Source organism: Micromys minutus (assembly GCF_963924665.1).
Source record: "Micromys minutus genome assembly, chromosome: 10".
In the NCBI taxonomy this organism is placed as follows: domain Eukaryota; kingdom Metazoa; phylum Chordata; class Mammalia; order Rodentia; family Muridae; genus Micromys; species Micromys minutus.
In genome coordinates this window covers 53147565-53172012 of record NC_137979.1, presented here as the reverse complement: position 1 = coordinate 53172012, position 24448 = coordinate 53147565, and the positions used below count along the sequence as shown (strand labels likewise).

Sequence of the window (24448 nt, the reverse complement as noted above, 5' to 3'; positions counted from 1 at the left end):
TGGCGCCTGGTTTATAGAGGCAGAACTCAGGCCCTCTTGTACACTAGCCAATTTCTAAATTTTCATTGGTCTGTATTCAACAAACAGAAGAGCTAAGATATTATATACTTTAGGATGAGAGAGAGAGAGAGAGAGAGAGAGAGAGAGAGAGGGAGGGAGGGAGGGAGGGAGGGAGGGAGGGAGGGAGGGAGGGAGGGAGAGAGAGATCAATAAAGGAATGGAACAGCTCTAGAAGGGGTGTGGTTTCTCCCAGGAAGGGGTCAGTCTTAACAATTCCAGACTCCACTGTGTGTTTTCTTGTACTCAAGTTGAGAATGCCTCAGCTGTGGCAGCACACCTATAATCCCCATACTTAAGAAGTACTATCAGGGGCTGGAGAGATGGCTCAGTGGTTAAGAGCACTGACTGCTCTTCCAGAGGTCCTGAGTTCAATTCCCAGCAACCACATGGTGGCTCACAACCATCTGTAATGGGATTTGATGCCCTCTTCTGGTGTGTCTGAAGACAGCTACAGTGTACTCTTATAAATAAATCTTAAAAAAAAAAAAAAAAAAAAGAGGCAATATCAGGAGGATCATGCATTTAGGCCCAGCCTAAACTGTTAAGAGGATTCTGTCTTGGAGCAGGGAAGGAAATAAGGACTATGGTGTCTTTCGGTGACAGGTATGTACAACATTTTAGATTCCATCAGCGACTCCGATGCCAAATTTCTCCTAAGCTCAGTCTCGAAATTGCTCTTGGCAGATAGTTAGAAATGATACAGAAAATGGTTCTTCAATGACTAATATCAGAATCAAGCCAGGGGCTAGAGAGATGGATCAGAGTGTTTGAGATCACTGGCTGTTCCTCTGAAGGACCAGAGTTCAATCCACAGCACCCACATGGCAGCTCGAAACCATGACTCAAGTTCTAAGGGATCTGGCACATGAAATAAAATTAAGTAAAGATATAAATACATACACACACACACACGTGTGTGTGTATGTGTGTGTGTGTATCAGGCCAGCTTCCTTACTTTGTTGAGTCTGCTTCCTCTGGTGGGTGGTCTAAGATGTGAGAGTTCTTTTCTATTGCTTCTTGGCTTCCCAGGCCCCTCCCCAGTCATTGGAGTCCTTGCTCCAGGCTCAGCATCCCTGTTGGGAACCCTGCCAGTAGGCCATGTAGAGGACAACCATCTTGTTCTACTTGACATTGCCTGTCTGCCGTGTGCTATATCTCCCCACCAAGGACTCCTGCCCCACGGGAGTAGGAGATTGCTGTATTCCCTTCTGTCTCTACCTCCTAACGCAGCAGATCCTTTCCCAGAAACCCTCGCCCTCAGCAGGCCTGGTTCCGAGTGTTCACCAGCACTAATTAGATGGTTCCTCCATCCCCACACTTCTCCTCCTTCCCTGATCACGTAGCTGTGGCATCCTAGAAGTATAGTCTAGTCCCCTCTCCCTCCTGTGGCACCAGGCTGCAAGGGTTTGTATTTAGCAGACTTTGTAACACCCTGGGTTTGGTCCCTCAGTTCACCCCAAAAAACAAACCTTAAGTGAATAAGACAAGAAAGATTTTTCTTACGTTTTATTGCACCATTAGTGTTGACAACAATATATTGGGTTTCTAATGTTTGCAGCACAGTGGAATGATAAATATTTAAGACAATGATTAGGTCACTTCCCAAATGTGATTACACATTGTATACATATATTAAAATGCTATGCTGGGCTTCATAAATTTTCAGTTAAAATTATTATCCTTTTTAGAAAAATCACACTGGGTGTGAGCCCAGTAGTGAAACATTTTCATAGCATGCAAAAGGCCCTGGGTTTACACATATATAGGTAATACTATAAATTTGTAAGTAATATATTGTAAACATTTTTAATGAATAAGGTAAAAGTTAGTAAAGGTAAAAAGACATATGATTTGAAGAGAAAAACGGAGTATTAGACATTTAAAAATTAACAAAGGGCTGGGCACACATGTCTAGACACATGCTCTGGGCTGAGTTCTATCCCCGTCCCTACACAAACCAGGCATCATGGTGCGAACTTGCAGTGGCAGCTCTTGGGAGGATCAGGAGTTCAAGGTTACCCTCAACCACATGCATAGTAATCCTAAAGCCAGCCTGGGTCCCATGAGGCCATGCATTTAGAAAAACAACAACCGCAGAAATAGGAAGGTCCCTCAAACCTATTGCCATGAAAGGGAGTGGAGCTGTCCCTGAAGCCAAGCACAGCGTAAGGACAGCAGAGACATCCGGCCTGTCAGGACCTTGTAGGTTCGTCACTTTCCTCAGAGCATGGGGGATGGGGTCAGGGAGGAGGGGGATTGAACCCCTGGCCTTCAGGTTGCTTTACCCCTCTTTGCTAGCATTGGAAAACTCTTCCCTTTTGCCTGACCGGAGACCTAATGATCTTGTCCACCAGAGCCCTCTCCAGAGAGATGCTGCCGTTTACCCGGCATTCCAGTCAATCCACCCAGCCTTAATACCCCTAAAGCCCGGGGCGAGTGGAACATTTGATGAGGATTAAATAAAAGCAGCTCGCCTCCCACGGCACTGCCAGATGGGGCTCTGGTTCTGCTCCAAGACCAAGGTCGGTTCCAGAGTGAGTCTGGGGCTATTTCTGCTGCCGGGGCTGCCAGCGCCAGCCATCAGATCTCTAGGCACCCCACCTTAGACCCTGGAGTCTCGAGGCTACGCCATGCTTACTGTGGGATAGGCTTCTTCTTTTCCTCCTGTCGCAAAATCGTTTGATAGGCCACCTGTAACTCTAGCTCTCGGTCATGTGAAGCCCCCTTCTGACCTCAGTAGCTCTCACATACACTCGAATAGACACAACACAGAAACATCGTTTTTTTAAAAGGGGGAGGGGTAGTGGTAAGACTCATAGGCGGGCACCAATCCCTGACACTACTGATGATACTCAGGGATGCTTACAGACAGGACTCCAGCATGGCTGTCCTCTGAGAGGCTCCACCCAGCAGCTGACTCAGACAGATGCAGACACCCACAGCCGAACAGTGGATGGAGCCTGGGGACTCTTATGGAAGAATAAGGGGAAGGATTGCAGCCCCAAGGGGGTAGTAACTCCAAACCTTGGGGTTCTCAGTGTCTGAACCACCAACAAAGGAGCATACACGGGCTGGACCTAGGCCTCCCCGAATATAGGTAGCAGATGTGCAGCTTGGTTTTCATGTGGGGCCCGAACAGTGGGAATGGGCCAATCCCAAAAGCGACTGCCTGTCGTGGGATATGTTCTAGCTGGGTTACCTTGCCTGGCCTCAGTGGGAGAGGATGTTCCTATCCCTAAAGAAACTTGATGTGCTAGGGTTGGGGGATACCCAGGGAGCCTCCTCCTGCTCAGAGAAGGGGAAGGGGATGGGGGGAGGATTGTGGGAGGAGGTGACCAGACAGACAGACAGACAGACAGACAGATAGATAGATAGATAGATAGATAGATGATAGATAGATGGAAGGCAAGCACTAACCCCACACCCAACTTGTCCTCTAACTGTCATGTGCGTATCTGGGCACGTGTACTAATTTACATATTAATTCTTAAACAAACTAATGTTGTAAAAGCTGTAAAAATAGATTGTATTAGGTATTACAAAGAGTAGGAATTTCTGGGTGGTGGTACACACCTTAAATCCCAGAATCTGGGAAGCCAAGGCAGACCTCTCTGAATTCAAGGCCAGCCCGGTCTCCAAAGTAAGTTCCAGGACAATCAGGGCTACACGGAGAAACCTTGTCTTGAAAAAGCGAGAACAAAAACAAACGAAAAGAATGTAGTAGTGATTCATTTCGTGAAAAGACGTAGATTTATGAAGCTGTCGTGTCCTTTATGTGAAGAGCTGGGACATCTTTGAGGTTTGGCATTAACTGCAGTTTGATGGCGTATGGATCACGTGCTCCGGTCGGCGTGTTGTTTGGCTGAGTCTTGTTTTAAATCAAGTCTTCGCAAAATGCCAAGTCCCCTAAGACCTTATCTTCTGCCTCTGAGAGGCCCACCGTGGAACACACATAGTAGGGTATAAATAAACCTTTACCAACCTACTGAAGAAGTGTCCAGATCAGACTGACCTGTGAGCAGGTCTGTGGGGGATTATCGTGATGGTCTTTACTCATGTGGAAAGACCTAGCCTGAAAGTGGGCAGGGCCATGTCCTGACTCGGGGCCCTGGATTATGCAAAGCAGTGAGGGTTAGCTGAGCACGAAGCACGCATGCGTTCCCGCTGCCCGACCGCGGACGTGATCTAACGAGCTGCCTCGGGCTCCTGACACCATGACTTCTCCACGGTAGCGGGTTATAAATTGCAGAGATGGACTGTAAATTGGAATTATGAGCTAAAATAAACCCCTCTCTCCCTGAAGTTGCTTATCATCAGGATATTTTATCCCGGTGACAGGAATAAGGCGAGGACAGGAGGGAAAAGGCGGCAGTAAAACAGCCTTCTGCTTTCAGCGTCCCTCCTCGCTGCCCTTTCTCGGTATGTCTTGATTAATCACATCCCAGATGCTGAAAATCTAGTAGAAGAGAAAGTGGCTTGGCTGGGTCTCTTTGTCCTTTCAATTGTATCTGAAGCATAAAATGAGATGACTGGTAGATTTTTCTCAAAATCCCTACCCATCAGCCATCTCTGTCCCGCCTCCCCACATCGCCTCAAAATACTACAGGAAAAATCCAAACAGACGAATAGCACGTGGGAATGATTTATTTGGTGAAAAGATGTAGGTTTAGGTGGACACTGTGCCGTTTATGTGAGGAGCTGAAGCATCTTCTTTGAGGTTTGGTATTAAAGAATAGCTGCCCCCCCTTTTTTAACTTATACCTCAATTTAAAAAAAAATAATAATACAATTTATTTTTTTAGAATACTTTTATGTTTACAGAGAGATTGCATGGCAGTACAAAGAGTTCCCATCTAAGATTAGGAAAAAGCTTCCTGTCTCATGCATGCTAACATAAAGGTATGCCTTACACCCTACATACAGACACACACACACACACACACACAGCCCGAGTTTCGACCTTAAACCACAGAAGTTGCTAAGACCAAGACTGGAACCCAGCATACATGCATCTGGATTTCTGCACCATTTCCAATAGGCTATAAACCCCATTCCAAAAAAAAAAAAAAAAAAAAAAAAAAAAACCATAAAATTTGGAAATGAAACAAGAAAATATAAAAATCGAGGAAGATGATCTTTTTCCAGGAGAAATACAGACTGCTGGGAACACAGCACATTCTGTTTACAGACATTCAGCAATGGAAAGGAAGCCAGAGCACGCTCCTCAGTCCGGACTGTGAGACAGAAAGAAGCTGATCACACAGATCCACCCTCACTCTCTTGGCTATTATCCCACAATGAAATATGCAAACCTGCTTACACCCAATTTCTTTCTTTTTTTTTTTTTAAAGTTTTTTTTTTTTTTTTTTTTTTTTTTATGTATTTGAGTACACTGTAGGTGTCTTCAGACACACCAGAAGAGGGCATCAGATCTCATTGCAGAAGGTTGTGAGCCACCATGTGGTTCCTGGGATTTGAACTCAGGACCTCTGGAAGAACAGGCAGTGCTCTAACCACTGAGCCATCTCTCCAGCCCTTCCCCCCAATTTCTAGTTTTCTTCTCTTGCCATTATCTTGTTGAGAATCTTTATATATTTTTTCAGCTTAATTTGTGTCTTACTTTAAGACAAAGTGTACAGTCCCTAAAATGTGTATATGTGCATGTGTGTATATGCGTATGTACATGTTGATGTGTGTACAGACACGCACGTGCAGGTGTTCAAAAACATCTGGCACATGCGCGTGGAGGTCAGAGGTCAGCACTGGGTAGTTATCTTCCTTATCTGTTCTCTGACTCGTTCTTTAGACCCACTGAGTACATCAGGGCTTCTCCTAAAACCTCGAACACTGGTCCTTGGAAACACTGGCTCTCACACCTGAAAATGTTGTCCTGAGTTCAGACACTAGAAAATTACCCAGAAGTATTGGCTGCAGAGCCAAAGTCTTGCAGACTTCCGCATGCTCGGTGTTTCAGGGCCTTTGGTACAAATGGAGCATCTTGTTATCAAAAGAGACCAGAGATTGTACAAAGTTTGCTCCTAATAGAATACCTGAGCTCCCGAGCCAGGGATTAGGGAACTCCAAGCCTTACGGGCCTGCTCAGTGGTGGCCAGAACACACATTTAATGAGTAGTCAGACTCCAGGCTCACCTTCCTAGAAGGAAGCAGGAAGTACTTTGGGCTGATGATGGTCGTCTCAGAGAGCTATGAAAAAAGGACTCTTCCGTCATGGGGAGCCTAGTTGGAGAGCTGAGAGCCATGCCCCCCACTCTGAACTTTGTTGCTGACTGACTGTATTACCTTACAGTTGTGAACCTCAATTTTCCTCATCTGAAAATCGGGAGTATATAATGGAGTTTTATTCATGCCTCCTCTCCCTAGGTTTACAGTGTGTTTATTGCCTTCTTCTATCGCACGTTCTTTGTTCTATGGCATGTTCTTTATTCTGCCTTTTATTTCGGAAACGGTAACTTTTCCGGGGCAGGAATCCAGCGCTCACCGTTCCCGTATCTCTCCAAGCCAGGCCCAGCACTGCCTGCAATGAGTATCGGCTGGGGCCCAAGCAGAAGGCAGAGATCACAGTTATTTGAACAGAAGGAATGTATCAGGAGTTATTAATGTCTGATAGAAGCAACTCCCAAGATGGGGCCAGAACACAGAGGTTACTGCAGAGCTGAAACAGAATGCCCAAGGAAGAACGAACTTTAAAAGGGAATTTTCTCTGTGGCTAAGGTGTCGGATGCTCACGTCTCTGGGAAAGGTGTGGCTGGCACCCCCAGGATGGCAAAGGAGTTCCTTAGGCTCCCTAAACCACAGCGGGGTGCCAGTCACTGAACTGAAAGTCTTCTGGAACACAGGCAAGGTGAGGTTAGATGCCAGGTGTGCCAAGGGAGTTGGCACACACCACCAGTGCAAGGCTAAAATGCGCACGGTGCCTCCATCAGGAGGGCCGGGGCGAAGTGGTTCCTGGGCTGGCTGCCAGGACTGTAAGGTCACTGAGTAACTGCCCAGCAGGCACGCAGCAAGGCAGAACAACATCCTTTCCCACAGACTGTACACACACCCTCCAGAATCCAAGCCTGAAAGAGACCAACCCCTTCCCCAGAAGCATCTCTATAGCGCCCCCTATTGGCAGGGTCCAAGAGGGGAAATGCTCATAGGGTCCTATCCTAAAAGAGAAGCAGTAATGCAATGTGAGTGATTTTTTTTTAATGTTCTAATTACAGTTGGGGAAATGGTAAAGTCAGTAAAGTTCTTGCCACACAAGCAGGAAGACGCGCCTCTACATCCCCAGCACCCCCATAGAAACCAGGTGTAATGGCATACATTCATAATCCCAGTATTTGGGTGCCGTGGCAGAGAAGAGAGGGTCTCTGGAGCCCACCCGTCAGTCAATAGTTAAATGGATAAGATCCAGGTTCAGTGAGAAACCTTGTCTCAAAGGATGAAGTTAGGGGGGAGTCTAAGGAGGAGCTCAGCAGGTAAAAGCGCCTGCTATTCGAACACGAGGGCCTTAGTTCAAATCCCAGCATCCAAGTAACTATGGAAGCATAGTCACGTATGTGTTCCTGTGTGCGGGGTGTCGAGACAGGAGGATCACCAGAGATTGTAGGCCACCAGCCTTGCTCCGGATCAAGAGATCCTGAGATCTCGTCATGATCATATGACCACGAGAGAGCCCAGTGTCAAGGGAGTGAGCCAGAGAGAGAGTGACAGCCGGACACCTGACATCCTCCACAGCATATGCCAACCCTCATAACCTACACATACCTAATAATTAATTAGTCTTTAAAAGACAGTAGGAAAGTTGGTAAGGACAGAAGACACCTGATTAATCTCTGGCGCATGCTCTCTCCCTCTTTTCCTCCCTCCACTCACCCCACAGATACACACACACACACACACACACACACACACATATAGCTCATTACATGAGTTAAAGCCACACAGCTTGCTGACAGCCCTCCTAACACCTGCCTATTCCCCTTCCTTTAAGTCCCATAGGTTAGACCAATGAATTACAATGTTTCTTTAGTAATTTACTGTCTGGAAAGCCTCATCTCCTGCTTCTCCTTCTCATCTTGGCTTACACTTGACTTACACAGAGACTGAGGCTCTGACTCCCACAGTCCCACATTTCACAACTGACTTCTCCACACAGACTCCAATGGGTCGCCCACTGTCTGTTTCATTTCCAGACAATCCGCCTGTCTATCCCAGGCAGTGGGAGAGCCCGGAAGCACTGGACTGAAACCGGCCGAGGGAGGAACCTGGGTTCATCTAAAAGCCAAGCTTTCTGTGCCTTTGAGGAATGTGCTACAGACATTTCAGGGCAGGCCAGAGGTTCATCATCCCTGACCAGTCTGAAGACGTTTGTCAGTAGGACTCCTAACTTTAGAATTTAGAACATATTAGAAGAGTAGGCATTTGGGGGACAGAGGAGGTGGTTCCCCAGTACCAACATAAGAAGCTGTGTGTGGTGGCATGAAGTGCTGAGAGACAAGATGGTCCCAGCATCTCACTGGCCATCCTGTCTAGCTTAAGCTCCACTGAGCTCCAGATTCAGTGAGACGCCCTGTTTCTAAACTAGATAGCAAATGAAAGAGAAACTCTGGCTTGCAGGAGTCAGTCATGTATGGTGCTTGCACATACACACCAGGATAGAGGAAGGAAGAGAAGACAGACGAGAGAGCAAACAGCAGACTTGGTAGAGAGTTTCCAGGATGACCACTAAGGTAAAAATGCTCATCTGACTGAGGTGAAGAGCCCTTGGGCACTGAGGCAAGGGTGCATCAACACGGTGTTGGTAGACATCTGCCGTCTTGGTTTTCCAAAATTGAAAGAGATATCCGGTCTCGAGGAAATCTAATCTCCTCACATAGGGCACCAATGTTAGGGAAAAGATGAAGAGAGTTGGGGGGAGTGTGCTCCATGGAGGTGCAGCACAAAGGGGATGTCTCTGGGAGACCCCATGTTGGGAATCCCTTCTCCCTGAGGGACCAGCCACAGGATGGTATAGTACAGAATAGAGTTTATTCAGGGCATGGGGAGGGGAGTTAAGAGGGTGATAGAGGCAAAGAGAGAGAAGACTAAAATATGGGGTGTGTATAGTGACTAATAAATGTTCTAGACCTAAAGAACCCAACCTTGCTGCACCATGTACATACGAATGAAATCGCACTATTAAGTAATCATGAAAAAAAATATGCATTTGAGTTGGGATGTGGCTCCACTGGTAGGGTGCTTACTTAACATACATGAGCTCCGAGCTCAGACTTAAGTACCTCAGAAGACCAGGCGTGCCGATGCAAGTCTGCAGTCTCAGTACGGGGGAAGTAGAGGCAGACGGTTCAAGCCCAGCCTGGTCCACATAGTGAGTTCCGGGACAGCCAAAGCTATGTAGAAAGACACTGTCTCAAAAAGAAAGGGGGGGGGGGGAGAAAACAATGAGAAGAAAATATTTAATCTTTGGCAAAGGAAAGGGCTTGTGGTTTAGTTTCTCTTTGCTTGTCTCTGTTTCCTGCGGTGAAGGTAAATTATTTGTGAATAATAGACGTGTAAAAATTCACGAGGGCTGGCGAGATGGCTCAGTAAGTAAAGGCATCTGTTGCCATACCTGGCAACTTGAGTTAGATCCCCAGGACCCACATGTTGGAAAGAGCCAACTCAAGCAACCCGTCCTCTGACCGCCACATAGACGCGCATGCGCGCGCGCGCGCGCGCGCGCGCGCACACACACACACACACACACACACACAAATGCAATAACCTTTTTTTTTTTATTAGCGAAAAGGCCCTCGTCTGTCTCCCCTCTAATCTTGGACCGTGTGTCTATGCTTTTTGCCTCAGCTCTCACCAGACCCTCCCAGCCTCTGCCCAGATGAGCTGCCAAAAACCCGGCACTTCTCAATTTTTGGAAGAGCTTTTTGGAAAAGATTTGTTTCCTCTTTCTCGAACTTCTAAAAACAGCCCCACTTCTTCATCTCCCCCTCAGCGTGCGATGACAGATCCTACACCTGCCTCCGATGCCACACAACCTAAGTGAGGAATGAGAGCCTGTCATGGTTCTCGCACATTCCGTGGCAGGCAAAACCAGCGGGTCTGGGGCCATGGGAAGGTGCCCTGTCCGGTGCCTGTTGCCCTAGGCATGGATGTCCTAACCCCCGGCCCTCAGCAAGATTTCATCTGCTAATCTTGGGTGTGTTCCTCTGTCCTTTCAGATTTTTGACAGTGAAGCCAAAGACCTAGAGAGAGAAGTGTGTTTCATCGACATCGCTTGTGATGAAATTCCAGAACGCTACTACAAAGAGTCTGAGGTGAGTAGTCGTAATTGGAGCAATTCGTTCATTCGCTTGTTCAATCATTCCTTCCACGTGATTGATAACGCACTTCCTATCGGACTTCCTACTCGGACACTTCCGTGTGACTCTTAAGTTCATTTGGGTTAGTCTCAGCTTTTCACTGGTTCTTTGATTTTTTTTTTTTTTTTTTTTTTTTTTTTTTTTTTTTTTTTAATGTGTGCGTGTGTTTTCTGTACACCAAATGCGTGCAGTGCCTACAGAGGCCAAAAGAGGGCACCAGAGGGGTGATTGCGAGCTGGGCTAGGGTTACTGGGAATTGAAACCAGATCCGCCGGAAGATGGATCAGTGATCTTAACTGCCAAACATCTCTCTCTGGGTTCTTTAATGCAAGTTCAAAATAGAGTCCCCGAGGCGCCCTCTGTTTCCTTATCCTCCCAACTCGAACATCATCCCCCGTGACATCCGGGTTTCTAGGGCTAAGCGTTCGTCATCACATTGGCCTCTCTAAATGCAGCAGCCTGTCTGTGCGAGGACGCAGACAGCGGTACATTTCTGTCTTTGGTGTTCAACATAAAGAAAATCCTCAATCAAGCCTTCAAACTTTGATGGTTCCTGGTGGCCCAGAAACCATCTTCCTAAAATAGCAGGCACCTTCCCGGGGGCTTCTTTTCTTGGCTGGGAATGCATGGAGGAGACCGTCTTCCCCTCTGGCTTTTCCCCTTTCAGTCCACCCTCTGCCTCGCCGCTTAGCCTTTGTGTCACTGTTTGATGCCAGTCATTATTTATACCCTGTTAGTATCTTATTAATGGCTTCTGATGGAACTTGAGTGGCCCGCTTGTGAACAGTGTCCCAGCCCTGGGATGACAACAAATACGGGGCTATTTTTGTTGTTCGGCTACACGCAGCCAATCTTAGAAGGTTTATCGGGGCCCCAGATTTGTCCTTGAGCTCTAACACGTGGACCTTGAAGCTCTTCTCTCATACTCAGTAGGGCTGATGGGAGATGCTATGCATAAACCCATTAAACTCCAGGCCACTGAGATGGCTGTGCAGTTAAAGGTGCTTGCAGCCAAGTCTAGAGGCCCTGAGTTCAAGCCCTAAGACCCTCCCCATGGTGGAAGTAATACAGACATACCCTCACAAGTTGCAAGTTGTCCTCTAGTCACACACACACACACACACACACACACACACACACACACACACACACACAAAGAAAAAGAATTAATTTCAATATGAGTTGTAATCTTTTACAAACTGGACTGCCCTGTGTTTAGACCTTAACCTGCCTATTTGGGGATTTGATTGGCTGGGAAAGCTGTCCTTGTTTTTAGCAGATGCCCACCTTCCGCAGAAACGGAAGCTCAAAGCTTCTCTACTCATGTCTCACCAGCGACTCTACGGCGGCTCCTTGCAGATGCTCTCTCAACGGTTGTCGAAGGAGTGGGGGAAGGCCAAGGGCTTTGTTTTTCTTTCCCAGAGTCCTAATTTCCTAGCAAGTGCCATCAAAGGGAATGGATCTGTCGCCATTAAACTACCAGTTGTGAATCAGAGATATTTTTTCCCTTAGTGTGAGACAGACTTATCGGGCTTTCTCTTGAAGCTCTACAATTGATCCTTGCAAGCATCGTGAGCAAAGACGCCTTGGGCAGAAACTGGTACCGAGGTGGGGGGCGGGGGAGGGTCTGTAGTTGTGGGGGAGTTGGGGAGCCTTATCACAGGGTGTCCCCCCACCCTGGTGCTGGTAAATCCGGACCATGTTTTTTGGAGGCATGCCTTTCCACCAGTCTATTGTCCCACACACTGCCACCCAGCCCCAAGCAGGGGACCAAAGCTGTCTCTTCCCATTTTCCCGGGAAGCCTCTGAGCCACACAATGGAGAATGCCTCCTATTAAGGTGACCAGAGTTTGGAAGTTTCCCACTGGCTGGCCCCTGCCTGAGAGACCAATTGCCACCACTGACTGGGATTCAAAGGGGCTCAGGATCAGCTTAATACCAGGTTCTGCTTAATTCTCCTTTTGCAGGGTTTCTGTTTCCTCCCCAAATCCACAACCAGAGCACAACTCACAAGACCTTAGAACCAGATTCATTCTTCTTTTATAATTAATTTTTATTCATCTGTGTGTGTGTATGTGTGTGTGTGTGTGTGTGTGTGTGTGTGTGTGCCAAATGTGTGCAGACGCCTTAAAAGGCCAGAAGAGAGAATCAGATCTCTAAGAGCTGGACTCGCACACAGCTATGAGCTGTCCGAAGTGAGTGCTCAGCACAAACGCCCATAACCACTGAACCATCCTTCCCAGCCCCTCAAGTTTCATTCTTAGGTCAGCTAGAGAGTCTGAAAAGCAGGGCTATTGCAGGGCCTTTTTTAACCAGAGCAGAGAGATGGCTTCGTGGGTAAAATGCTTCCTCCCAAGCTTGAGGAAGTAACACCTCAGAACGCCAGGAGAGATGATCGGTGAGCACCATTAGCAGTCCAAGAGAACACCCAGTGTGGATGACTGTCCTCTACCTGGGTATTCGTGGGTGCACACACACAAAATCAGTGTAGATTTGGGGGGTCAGAGAGAGCACCTCTACAGACACAGAGTCCTGGCTGTCTATGTAATTCAGAGCGCTCTTGGTGCCAAGTCACATGCCCAGGTCCTTCAGTGCCAGCAAAGCAGCAGAGGGTGAGAATAAGCCGATACACAGTCTGGCCCACTACGATGCTGGTACACGGCTTCTTGCTTCTGCCAAGATTTCCATCCTGACTCTCTGATGCTCTGCCAAGATTTCAAGGTGAAGATCCCAGTGGAGGATAAAGGGACTGTGCAGAGGGTACAGGCCAAGAGCATCCATCTGTAGAGCTGAGGTGGCAGTTTCCGGGGGAATGAATGAAACCCCACTTCCACCCTGCTGAACTGGTCCACCCTGGGCAGCCTCAAAGAGAAGTGCAGAGATCTCAGACAACGCAGATAGTGTTGACCATTGTTGTATCTGGTCTTCCTGCCTGATCATCCAGTGTGTCGCTTCCTAGCCTTGGCCTCCACGATGACTGTGCCCAGAGAGAACAGTACATTGATGGGGCATCTCAGGGTTGCCCCTATAACTCTAACAAGTTCCAACTGTACCTGGCCAGAGACACAAGCTAGCCATATGTAGGAAGGTGTGTCTTTTACGTTTCAGATGTGCTTCCAGTACTGAAGGGTAGGGAAGAAAAGGAATAAATGCAGTTCCTTAGTCAAGAAAGTGGAGGGTATGCTGGACATGGTGGCTCACCCTTTAAGCCCAGCACTCGGGAGGCAGAGGCAGGCGGATCTCTGTGAGTTTGAGGCCAGCCTGGTCTACATAGAGAAACCCTGTCTTAAAAAAGAAGGAAGGGAGGGAGAGAGAAAAAGAAGGGGGAGGAGGGGCTGTGGTTTTGTTGGTAGCATGACGGTTTTGGTTTTGTTTGCTTGTTTGGAGTTTTGTGGTTTTGTTTCTAGATTTATTCTATGTGTATCCTTGTGTTTTGCCTGTGTTTATGTGCAGACCATGTGTGTGCAGTGCCCAAGGGGGCTGGAAGGGGACACTGGATCCTCTAGAACTGAAGTTACAGATGGTTGTGAGCTGCCGTATGGATGCTGGGGACTGAACCTAGTTCCTCTGCAAGAGCATGGAGTGCTCTTTACCTCCGAGCGCGTCTCCAACTCTCCAATACCTGGATACCTCTCCACTATCTTGGCTTTCTTGTTACATATGAAGGAGATTTCTCGCCCTGTCATCTTAGAGAATGTAAAAACATACGCCTGATGATAGAGCTTAGTCATTTTAATGGGAAAGTTTAGATTTTGAACTTGAATAGCAATGAAGAAGGGTCACACAGTACGTACACTCATGCGCGCGCGCACACACACACAAATAAATAAAAAGAATAGTGCCAAAAGGCTGTTTTAGTGTGTGCCCTTCACGTACAGTGGAACATGTGCTGGAGCAGAAAGGATCTTTAGATGGAATTTGATTTAGGACTTTCTCCTTGGACTAAGGTGACTCTTAAAACTTGGTCTCCAGGTCCCTGGATTATAGTCTCCCTGGCCCAAAGCTTCCTTGGCAGCTGGTTCATCATTCACAGCAATCTAAACCCGTCTGTTGACTCCACTCTTAAGGGAGAGAGCAGAGAACAAAGAGAGACATCTAACTTTTCCAATAACTGTCAAGGGTGAGAGATTAAATGCTGTTTGCTGAGGACAGGCCCCCAGAAAGGGAACAGAGATGCCAGATGAGTAAATACTTCCGTCCTTAGCTGCACCCTTCCAAACCTCTCAGCTCTCTCAAACTAAACTATTTTCAACTGGGTCTGCATCCTGGTGGTTAAGAGTATTTTAGATTCTCAGTTACCTGCAAAGGGCCATGTTGGACACAGCCACCTCATGATGGGATAAGTACGTAAGTTAAATTTATTATTGTGTGGTTGTGGTGGTGCTGGTGGGGGTGGTAGGGGTGGTTCTCCACCCCTCCCCCCACATCTGTTTCTCTCTGACTGAATGAAGCCCTTTGGGAATGGGTTCCCAGTGCCTCCTGGGTAAGAAGAGGGGTTATAATTTGCTCAGTGTGGGGAAAAAGAAGTGTCCATGGCCACAGGGATCCCCTGTGAGAATCTTGGGGATCCAGACATGGGAAGTCAGCAAGGGAGAGAAATACTGAAGGGAAGGGTCCCAGCAGCTGAGCAGTGTTGGACCTGGAGCACTGCCATCACCAGGGGCTGGGTAATGCTAATGCTGTCGGAGTCTAAGATGGGGCTGTGCGTGTCTCTGTAACATGTGTCTGTCATGTGTGGCATGTACAAAGATCCTGGTTCCATTCCTAGCATAGGAAAAAGAGAAAGAGGAAAGAGAGAGGAAAGGAGAGAAGAGAGAGGGACAGAGGAAAAGAAAGATAAAGGCAGGGCTGGAGAGATGGCTCAGTGGTTAAGAGCACTGGCTGCTCTTCCAGAGGTCCTGAGTTCAAATCCCAGCAACTACATGGTGGCTCACAACCATCTGTAATGGGATCTGATGCCCTCTTCTGGTGTGTCTGACGACAGCTATAGCGTACTTATATATAATAAATAAATAAATCTTAAAAAGAAAAAAAAAAAGGTAAAGGCAGTTCTTGTTGGTCACCCCTAGACATGAGTGGAAGGAAGTGGGGAGAGAGGCAGGCAGGCAGGCGGTCTTGGTAGTCATCTGTCAGCAGAGGTAGGTAGGGAAGGAGGGAGAGAGGGAGGGAAGAAGGGAGGAAGAGAGGCAGGCATTTAGACAGACTAGTCTTGGAAGTCTGAAGCAATCTGAGCAGTCAGTCTTAGACAACCCTGAGAACATGTCTCAGCACAGTTTCCCTTCCCCCCTGGTTCTTCAGCAGCTGGAACAACTATCATTTCCCCAGGGACCAACATAGGCGATCCCCTACTACATAGTAAGTTTGAAACCATGAGACCTGTGTTCAAAGAAAGAACTACCATCCCATGATATCGCAGAACTGACATCTTCATCCCACACCAGGCTGTTGTTGAAGTGGTGTTTATGGTGTTTGTCCTGGAGCAGAGGGTAGACATGGCATTAGTCCAGACTCACTGTGTGCTGTGAGCAGAATGTAAACATGGCATTATTCTAACTCAGTGTGTGCTCTTTATGCTTTTCGAAATATGAGCCCCTCATACGTCTAGTAGGCATGAAGTGGCTCCGTAATGTGCTGTCTTTTCTTTCTTTTTAAAGATTTTATTTACCTGGGGAGAATGGGGTTAGACTGCAGCGGTGTAGTATGTATGTGAGGTGCCCATGGCGGCCGGCAGAGGGTGTCAGATCTCCTGGAATTACATGTGGTTGTGGGCCACCTGACAAGGGTGCTGTGAACCGAACCCAGGTCCTCTTCAAGAACAGCAGGTGCTCTCAGCCAATGAGCAATCTGTCTAGCTTCCTCTTTCTTTTTTCCTAAAGCAGAGTGACACCCTGTACCTCAGGCTAGCCTTAAACTTTGAACCTTCCTCCTCCTGAAAGCTCTTGGTGTCAGGATTGCAGCCACAAGCAGCCAAATTCCGATTACCATGATGTTGATTCATTCTCCTGTCCACAGTCTGGTGGACCTTGAAGGTGTGTCCGTTCTTTCCCTGGTTATAGTCATAAATCTCTTCTGTTTGCTCCCATGTTTCTGAAGAGTCAGGTCCTCCTCTGCGTGTGCATCTGCGTATTTCCTGTGTATGAATATAAGGTACACATGCATGAAGGCCACAGATCAATCACGTATCCTCGTTCGCTCTCTGCCTTACTTTTTTATTATAATTTTGATACATGCATTCAGAGGCCACAGATCAATATCAGGTATCTTCAATCATCTTCCGCCTTATTTTTTCCTATGTACATTTATTTATTTAATGTGTATGTCCATATACCTAGTGATCAGAGGATAACTTGTGGAAATTAGTTCTCTCCTTCCACCGTATGTGCCTCCAGGGATTGAACTCAGGTCTTCAGGCTTGGCAGCAAGTGCCTTTATCCACTGAGCCACCCCATCCTCCACCTTGCTTTATAAGATAAAGCCAGATTGAGGATATGTGCCTATAACCCCAGAAATCAAGAGGTAAAGAGAAGGATCCCTAGGGCTCTTAGCCTGTCTGTTAGTTCCCAGTTCTATAAGAGTCTCTGTCATAAAATTAAAGGACAATTGAAGAAGATGCCTGATACTGAATACTGGCCTGTAAGTGCCGGTCACTGAGATGACCACGCCCATCATACGTCATCATAAGTGCCCGTCACTGAGATGACCACGCCCACCACACGTCATCATCCTGTGTCTGGCTTCCCTTTGGAAGCACGAATGGAAAAATGAAATGAGATGCTACCAAGGCAAGACAACGACTTTGGTCCTTGGCATACAGTCAGTGTTTATCCTGTGATAAAAGTATCCCCGACTGAAAGCAACTTGGAGGAGAAAGGGGCTTGTAGTTGAGCAGTCACAGTGGCAGTTGTCGCATAGGATCTGCAGTCGAGAGCAGAGAGCGACAAATGCATGCAGAAGTGCTTGCTTTTTCCTTTCTCATACCATATGAACCTGCAGTCTAGGGGAGGACACCTTCCACAGTTGGCATTCTTCAGTTGAGACTCTCTCCACAACTGACCATAAAAACTAATGAGGCTGGAGAGATGACTCAGCAGTTAACATCTACTGCTCCTCCAAAGGACCCACGTTCCACTCCTAGAATACACACAAGGAAAAATAACAAAATATAAGTCTCTAAAAAAAAAATAAAGGAAACTAACCATCACAGAATAGAAGGGTCTCCCTCAGCTTTCACCCTACAGGTGAGCTGCAGAGCCTGGGGCCCACAGCATGTGCCTCTGACAAGTGGCTGCCATCCATGAGTGGCACTCTGGAAGTTTGTTTGTATGCATGGTGCTTTTCAGTCAGCAGCATGAGTCAGGGAGAGAGGCAGAAGTGTGATTCTGATGACAGCCCCAGTTCTTAGATTCTCAAAACCCTCTGCAGCCTCATCAAGATGCTTCGGAAACTAAAGCCATTTGCGCTACCGAGAGTTACCGAAAAAATATGTTCTCTCTTCTCTTCTGGTTTAACCTCATTCCAAATGCCGTGTGTCTGATTCAGCATCTCTAAGAAACCTTAGAACTTAAACTCAATGTTATGCCAAGTTTTGGCAATCTGTTCCTTCGGGTATCAGGATGGTACCTACCTTAGTTCATGTTCTTATACTATAGCAGAAGACCACAGAACAGTTAATTTATAATCAATAGAAGTTTAGTTACAGTTCTAGAGACCAGGATGCCCCAGAGTATATTGCTGGCATCTGGTGAAGGAGTTAGTGCTACTTTCATACATGGTTGATAGGCAAGGAAACAATTCAAGGCTTAGGACCTCTCTGCTTACCATATTCAAGTTTTTTAAGCATTGTATTGATACTTCATCTGGGAAGGAGATAGCGAGATAAGCCCCAAAACTTGCCTATTCTCCTTCCAAAGGGAGAATGCCTGTACCACTTGTCTTGTAGCAAAGTACCCGACAAAAGCAACTGGAGCCTCTCTTAGCCGCCAGTCTTTTAGTTTAAAAGTTTTTACAGATCTGGCTCTCCAACACCCCTATTTCCCAGAGACCGGTGGCTGAGATATTCTGCCACTTCATTGTTTTATAGAAGGGCTCCAGCTCAATCTACCTCATTACCACAAATTAGAGTGTGGTGGAAAAGGGGTCCCTGATGAACAGATGGGAAGACAGTTCATGCTTGGGAAATTCCAGCAACTACAGGAGCACCATCCCAGGAGCCACAGACAAGGGCCCAATCCTTCTTTCTTGTCTTTTCTTTTTTTTTTTTTTTTCTTTTTTAAAGATTTGTTTGTTATATATTAAGTACGCTGTCGCTGTCTTCAGACACACCAGAAGAGGGCATCAGATTCCATTACAGATGGTTGTGAGCCACCATGTGGTTGCTGGGATTTGAACTCAGGACCTCTGGAAGAGTAGTCAGTGCTCTTAACCACTGAGCCATCTCTCCAGCCCCCAATCCTTTCTTCATTACTCCCCAAGGATTAAATGAAATTGTGTGTATCACGTGCTTGGCACTGGCTCTGGAATTAATCTTTACCCCACGGCTCATATACTGACTTCCCTTTCTTCCATCCTTGGCTCCTTTCTGAGCCCCACTGACTAACCACTAAAAGTGGCTTTTTGAGTTTTATTTTCCCCTGGTCTTTTCCCTGGCCTGTAGCATCAGTTGTGGACTTTGTGGAGTGTTAAATTCTTCTGTGCCGTTTATCCAAAATCCCCGTTCTCACACTCTTCTCAGCATAGAGACTTTTGAATGTTTCTAGCCCTAAATTTTAACTGGGGCAGGTGTAGAACACATGCTGAGACATCCCCACCATAAGAATAACTTTTGTCCTCTAGCTTTCCCTGTGCCAGACAGAACTTAAGAGCCAACTCGTTCTAACCGAGTCGCTGTGCAGGGGAACAGCACAAACCGCTGTGTTTGCAGTACATGGTGCTGAGAGCAAACGCCTTAAAAATAGCACTTTGGGTGCTAACTGCTAACAAAGCAAGAATTGACCCTTCCAGCCATGACTTCCACTTGGGCTTGTTCTTCTCTTTTTTGTAAACTGACTTATCACAGCTGACCTTTTAAGTCAAGTCTTCGCTTAGCGCTCAAGTATGTATGCGCTGAAGCTCCTGAGTCTGATTTTGTGAACAACAGATCTCAGACCCATGGATTCATTCATTTTGAAGGAGACTGTTTTAAGTCAGACATTTAGCCAGAGAGATGACTCCAGAGGTAAAGGTGCTTGCTACTAGGCCTGATGTTCTGAGTTTGATCTCTGGGACCCACACTAATGGAAGAATAGAGTCAGTTCCTGCAAATTGTCCTCTGGATTCCACACTTGCACCATGGCACAGGTACACACACACACACACACACACACACACACATACACACACCACAATAGATAGATGGCTATAGATAAAATGTAGTTTAAAAGTATATTGACGGATACGTGTAGCTGTCACTACAATCTCCTGTCTCTACCCTATCTTTGGGAACCCTCTAATTTACATTCTTTCTCTGTAGAGTCCCTTGACTTGGACATCTCAAGTGACTAGGATCACTTAGCATACCCTCCTTTAGGACAATTTTCTCTAAAAAGTGTTTATGTACCTCTTGTAGGATTTTGAGTTCAAGAAACCCTGTACTAACTTCTGGGCTAAATTTCTTCCCATTGAAATGGCCACTCACAGGTGGAAAATGGCTGAGACATGAGGTTCACAGGTCCCAGGCCAGTGTGGGCTGCACAGCAAGACCCTGCCTGAAAAAGGCAACCGTAACAACATTGGAAGCTGTGCTGGTTACTTTCTCATTGCTGTGACAAAGCATGTAACAAAGGCAGCTTGCCCAAGGGAGGGGCTTCTTCTGGCTCATAGTTTAAAGATTCCATCCATACTGGCAGGGAAAACATGGTGGCAGGGATAGGAAGCAGTTGGTCACGTGGCATCCAGAGTTGGGAAGAGAAAGACAGATGCTGGTACTCACCTTGCCTTCCTTTTATGCAATCCAGCAGTCAGAAGAAAAGATCTTCTCACCTTAATTAAACTAGCCTAGAAAATCCCTTACACACAACACCCAGAGATTTACCTCCAAGGTGATCTAGAGCCTGTCACAGTAATCACTATTAGCCATCACCTTGGAGTGACCTTGGAGGAAAGTTCTAGTATTTAGAGAGGAAAAAAATTCTAGCATGGAGTTTGTATCCCATTACTTTCCTTCTGCTTTGGGGCTAAGTATTATCATTATGTAATATAGCAGTTCCCGGCTGGGGTTCCCATTTAGCCTTAACACTTATCAAAAACTTTTCACTTCAATTAGCAGGGCAAGCCCCTGTTGGCTATCGTCCTTTGTGATTCTGACTGTAGGTATAATTAATCATGGAGACTTTATATCTCAGCTAATGTGGCTAATAGTATTGCTTCCGAGATGCAAGTTCTCCTGCAGCTGGGCCAAGATCTCCTGTGGGCTTTTCTTTGCACCTTCCAGATGTGAGTTTGATAAAGCCACCCAGGAACAGTTTCCCACGGGCTACCCAAATGCCTAATTCCTCAGCACTGCCTTTGTAGGCTTGTCCTGGTGTGAGATACCAGTGCCTCCAGGTATTGCTGACCTTAACAGAGGGAAAACTCTCTACAGATGTGCCAAGGGGAAGGAGTAGAGAGCCAAGTCCTGGATAAACAGCCTTGGCCCCAGCTCAGCCCTCTCTATATAGATGGGCTTTAGCTGCAAGTGTTCAATTTACCATCTGCCTGGCCTGGAGAACACCAGAAATGTCCAGAGCCAGAGACTTCGCCGTGGATGAATGGAGACACCCCTAGCCAGAAGCTGCTGGGCTAGAAGAGCTCAGTGCATATCTCCAGGCAAGAGCTCTGCTTACAGAGTTTTCAGATCACCTAGCGGATCCACCCGTAGATAGAGAGGTGTTTGGAAGGTCCGAGACCAAGTAGCGGTAGAGAAGCCTCAGAACTTTGGATAACTGACCAATCTCTCTAATCTGGTTTGAATGTGAGGTGTTGCTCATCGGCTGCTGGCAGTGTTCTGCGGGAGGTTGTGGAACTGTGAAGACATGGAGGCTTCCCCTGTCAAGGTAGATCGCTAGTGGGTGGGGTTATAGCCACTTCTGGGTCGGGCTTGCTTCCTCTGCCTTTTGGCTGTCTGATCTGAAAGGAGCTTCCCACCACCATGCCAATCCCATCAGGATGAACAGAGACATTTTGAACTTATTGAAGCTAAAATAAGACTTCCCTCCCTTAAGTTGCTTCAAATACATACTGTGTCACCTGACAAGAGAAACAATTACATTCCTCTATGACCCTTGGTATGGGGTTAATGGTGCCCATCTGAAAAGATCTAAAGCCCGTGCAATAATGCACCTGGGAGGCTGAGGCAAGTATATCTTTGTGAGTTCGGGACGTCCTAGTCTACACAGTAAGTTCCAGGACAGCCAGGGCTGCATAAAGAGACACCCTGTCTCAATGAGTAATAAACTATCAAAGTCTGCTGGTAGCACTCGTGTATATCAACTGAAACTAAAGAAATGGAAAGGGAGGATCAGTTAGAGTCATTAGGGTCAGCCTTGAGCCCATATGACTGATGTCCTTTACGTAAGAACACAGAGATACAACAGCACAGAAGGAAGATGACATGGACCTACAGAGAACATTGCCTATGATCACTCCCGAGATGCGCTTTATAAGCCAAGGTGGCTTATAAAGATGGCCAGCAAACCCCTAGATGCTGAAGAAGAAGAAAGCAGCAAGCATGATGCCTTGCTCATCTTGGACATCTGCATCCACACTAAGACAGCAAATTTCTGTCACCCAAGTGCCCCGTCTAGGAGAAGAACTCCCCCAGCCCTGAACTGACATGTTCCAAGAAGGACAAACAGCAGGTATCTAGGGATGACATCACACCCAAACATACCTATAGGTCACCTTTTGGTGGTGTTCAACATGAACCCTATTCAGTGGGTGCTATGGCAGGGAAGAGACATCTCTGGGTGGCTCCGGAGCAATCTCCTTAGAAGGCAATTCAACAAACAACCCATAGAGAAAGTAGCTATAAGTTATGTGTGGGCACTGAACACTATCACATGACCTTGACCGTGTGTCTCACTAGTAGTAATTTGTGTTCCAGTAATAACTGTCAGCTCTCTCTTGAGGTTCTCATGATGGTATAACCTATCCCAGCACTCAGGAGGTAAAAGACAAGCAGATGTCTTTGAGTTCCAGGCCAGCCTGCTCTATGTAGAGACAGCCAAGGCTGCATGGTGAAGTCCTGTCTAAAATAAAACAAAACAAAAATACAGCCTTCTCTTCAAGTATAGACTCAGATAACAGAAAACAGGAATGCTCAGCCAGAGGAAGCTTCCATTCTGTTGAGTGATCCTGTTTGTGTTTGAGCTTCTTTTCTACACGGTTGTCGACAGGGTTACAAATAGCCAGATGGGCCAGCAGCTGCCTACTTTTCTTCTTCAGAGCTTGATGAGAGCGGAGCAGACCACATGATAGCCTGTTTCATGGGCTGTTTGGGCTCCGTGTCTGTGTGACTCTGTGATGTTGGCAAGTACCGGGCACTTTCTGTGTCCTGTGGTGAAAGAAGCAGTTTAGTCTGGTGGTGACACCACAGGACAGTTATGAACACCATCCCACCTTGTGGATCTCCTTTGAGTGACTGTCCCAGGATTTCAGATGAAATGTCCTGACCTCCTGTGGTAAGGGTTGTATCTTTCTCCACTCAGACTACTGTTAACAGAAGACTGTAGATGGAGTAACTTTGAAACAGTAACGGTTTCTTTCTTAATTATGGAGGCTGGAAAATTAAGGCTGTTGCAGACTTATCCTGGGGAGAGGAGAACAAACCTCTCTTCACCCCAGGAAGAGCACTGGTGACAGATTAAAGAAAGAGATCCATTCAAATCTCTTGGTTGACTGGGGTTACTTATGGACTATGAATGAGGAATTACTTAGAAGGTAACTCAAGAACAGCTTTCATCACCAAAAGCCCATCCCAGCATGGGTGATGGCTCTCTCAAGCTGCATCACTATGGTCCACACCATAGCTTTTTATCTGCTGCACCAGCAGAAAAGAGTCTTCTCTCTGCAACAATTGTTTCTCTTTACCAAATCTTGTAACTTTCTGAATTCCCTGAGCTCTGTAAGTTCCTTGAATTTCCTGAGTTTTGCAAATTGCTCAGAGTTCTCTCCTCCCTCAAAAGGGAATGTTTCAATTTAGAGGGAGGACCTACTGACAGATGTCTAGACCCTGGTTCCTAGACGGTGTCTTCTTGTCACTACAGCAAAAAGGACCCAGGAGCTCTCCAGAGTCTCTTGCCTATTTCTTCCTGTAGTCAAATCTCATCTAAGAATGAGGTGGAGAGGTATGCATGGTGGATTAAACACCTGGACCCAGGGTTGAGGGAACAGTATTGGATATGTTGCTGGTGATGTCTGAGTTTTAGGTTCCTTTTCTGTTTATATCTAGTAGAAGTGGCTAAACCTAGAAGTTCTAAGAATCTGGGTATTCAGACCCTTCCCAAATCCAGTTAAAGCAAAGCTCTGGGACCTTGACTTTGCTCCACCTCCATTTCTTCCCTAGAGGTCTCTGTCTTGTTCTCGAGATAAAGATGAGGCTCTAGAGCAGTGGTTCTCAACCTTCCTAATGCTATGACCCTTTAACACAGTTCCTCATATTGTAGTGGCCCCAACCATAACATTATTTTTGTTGCTACTTTGTAACTGTAATTTTTATACTGTTAACGAATCGTAAAATAAATGTCTCTGTTTTCTAGTGGTTTTAGATAACTCCTGTGAAAAGGTCATTCAACCCCTATCCTCCGACGAGGATGTGACCCACAGGCTGAAAACTGCTGCTCTAGAGGATAGAATATTCTGGCTTCTGATTTCTACAGGAGGTCATGGGTTGTAACTGAGCAACTCCAATCTTTGCCTCTGTCCCCAAGTGACTCTCTTTGTGTCCTCCCATCTGTCTCTTTCAAGGACACTTGTCATTGGACCTAGGGCCTATCCATTTAATCCAGGATGAT

General features: G+C 46.6%; 1 protein-coding gene across 1 annotated transcript in view; it reads left to right on the top strand.

Moving 5' to 3' along the window:
• Positions 1-24448, top strand: part of PITPNC1 (phosphatidylinositol transfer protein cytoplasmic 1) — a 247509-nt gene that overhangs the window by 192812 nt on the left and 30249 nt on the right. The window contains exon 6 of the mRNA XM_080923239.1: positions 10281-10376. Within this exon, the coding sequence (XP_080779365.1) occupies positions 10281-10376 (96 nt within the window). The remainder of the gene's footprint in view (positions 1-10280; positions 10377-24448) is intronic.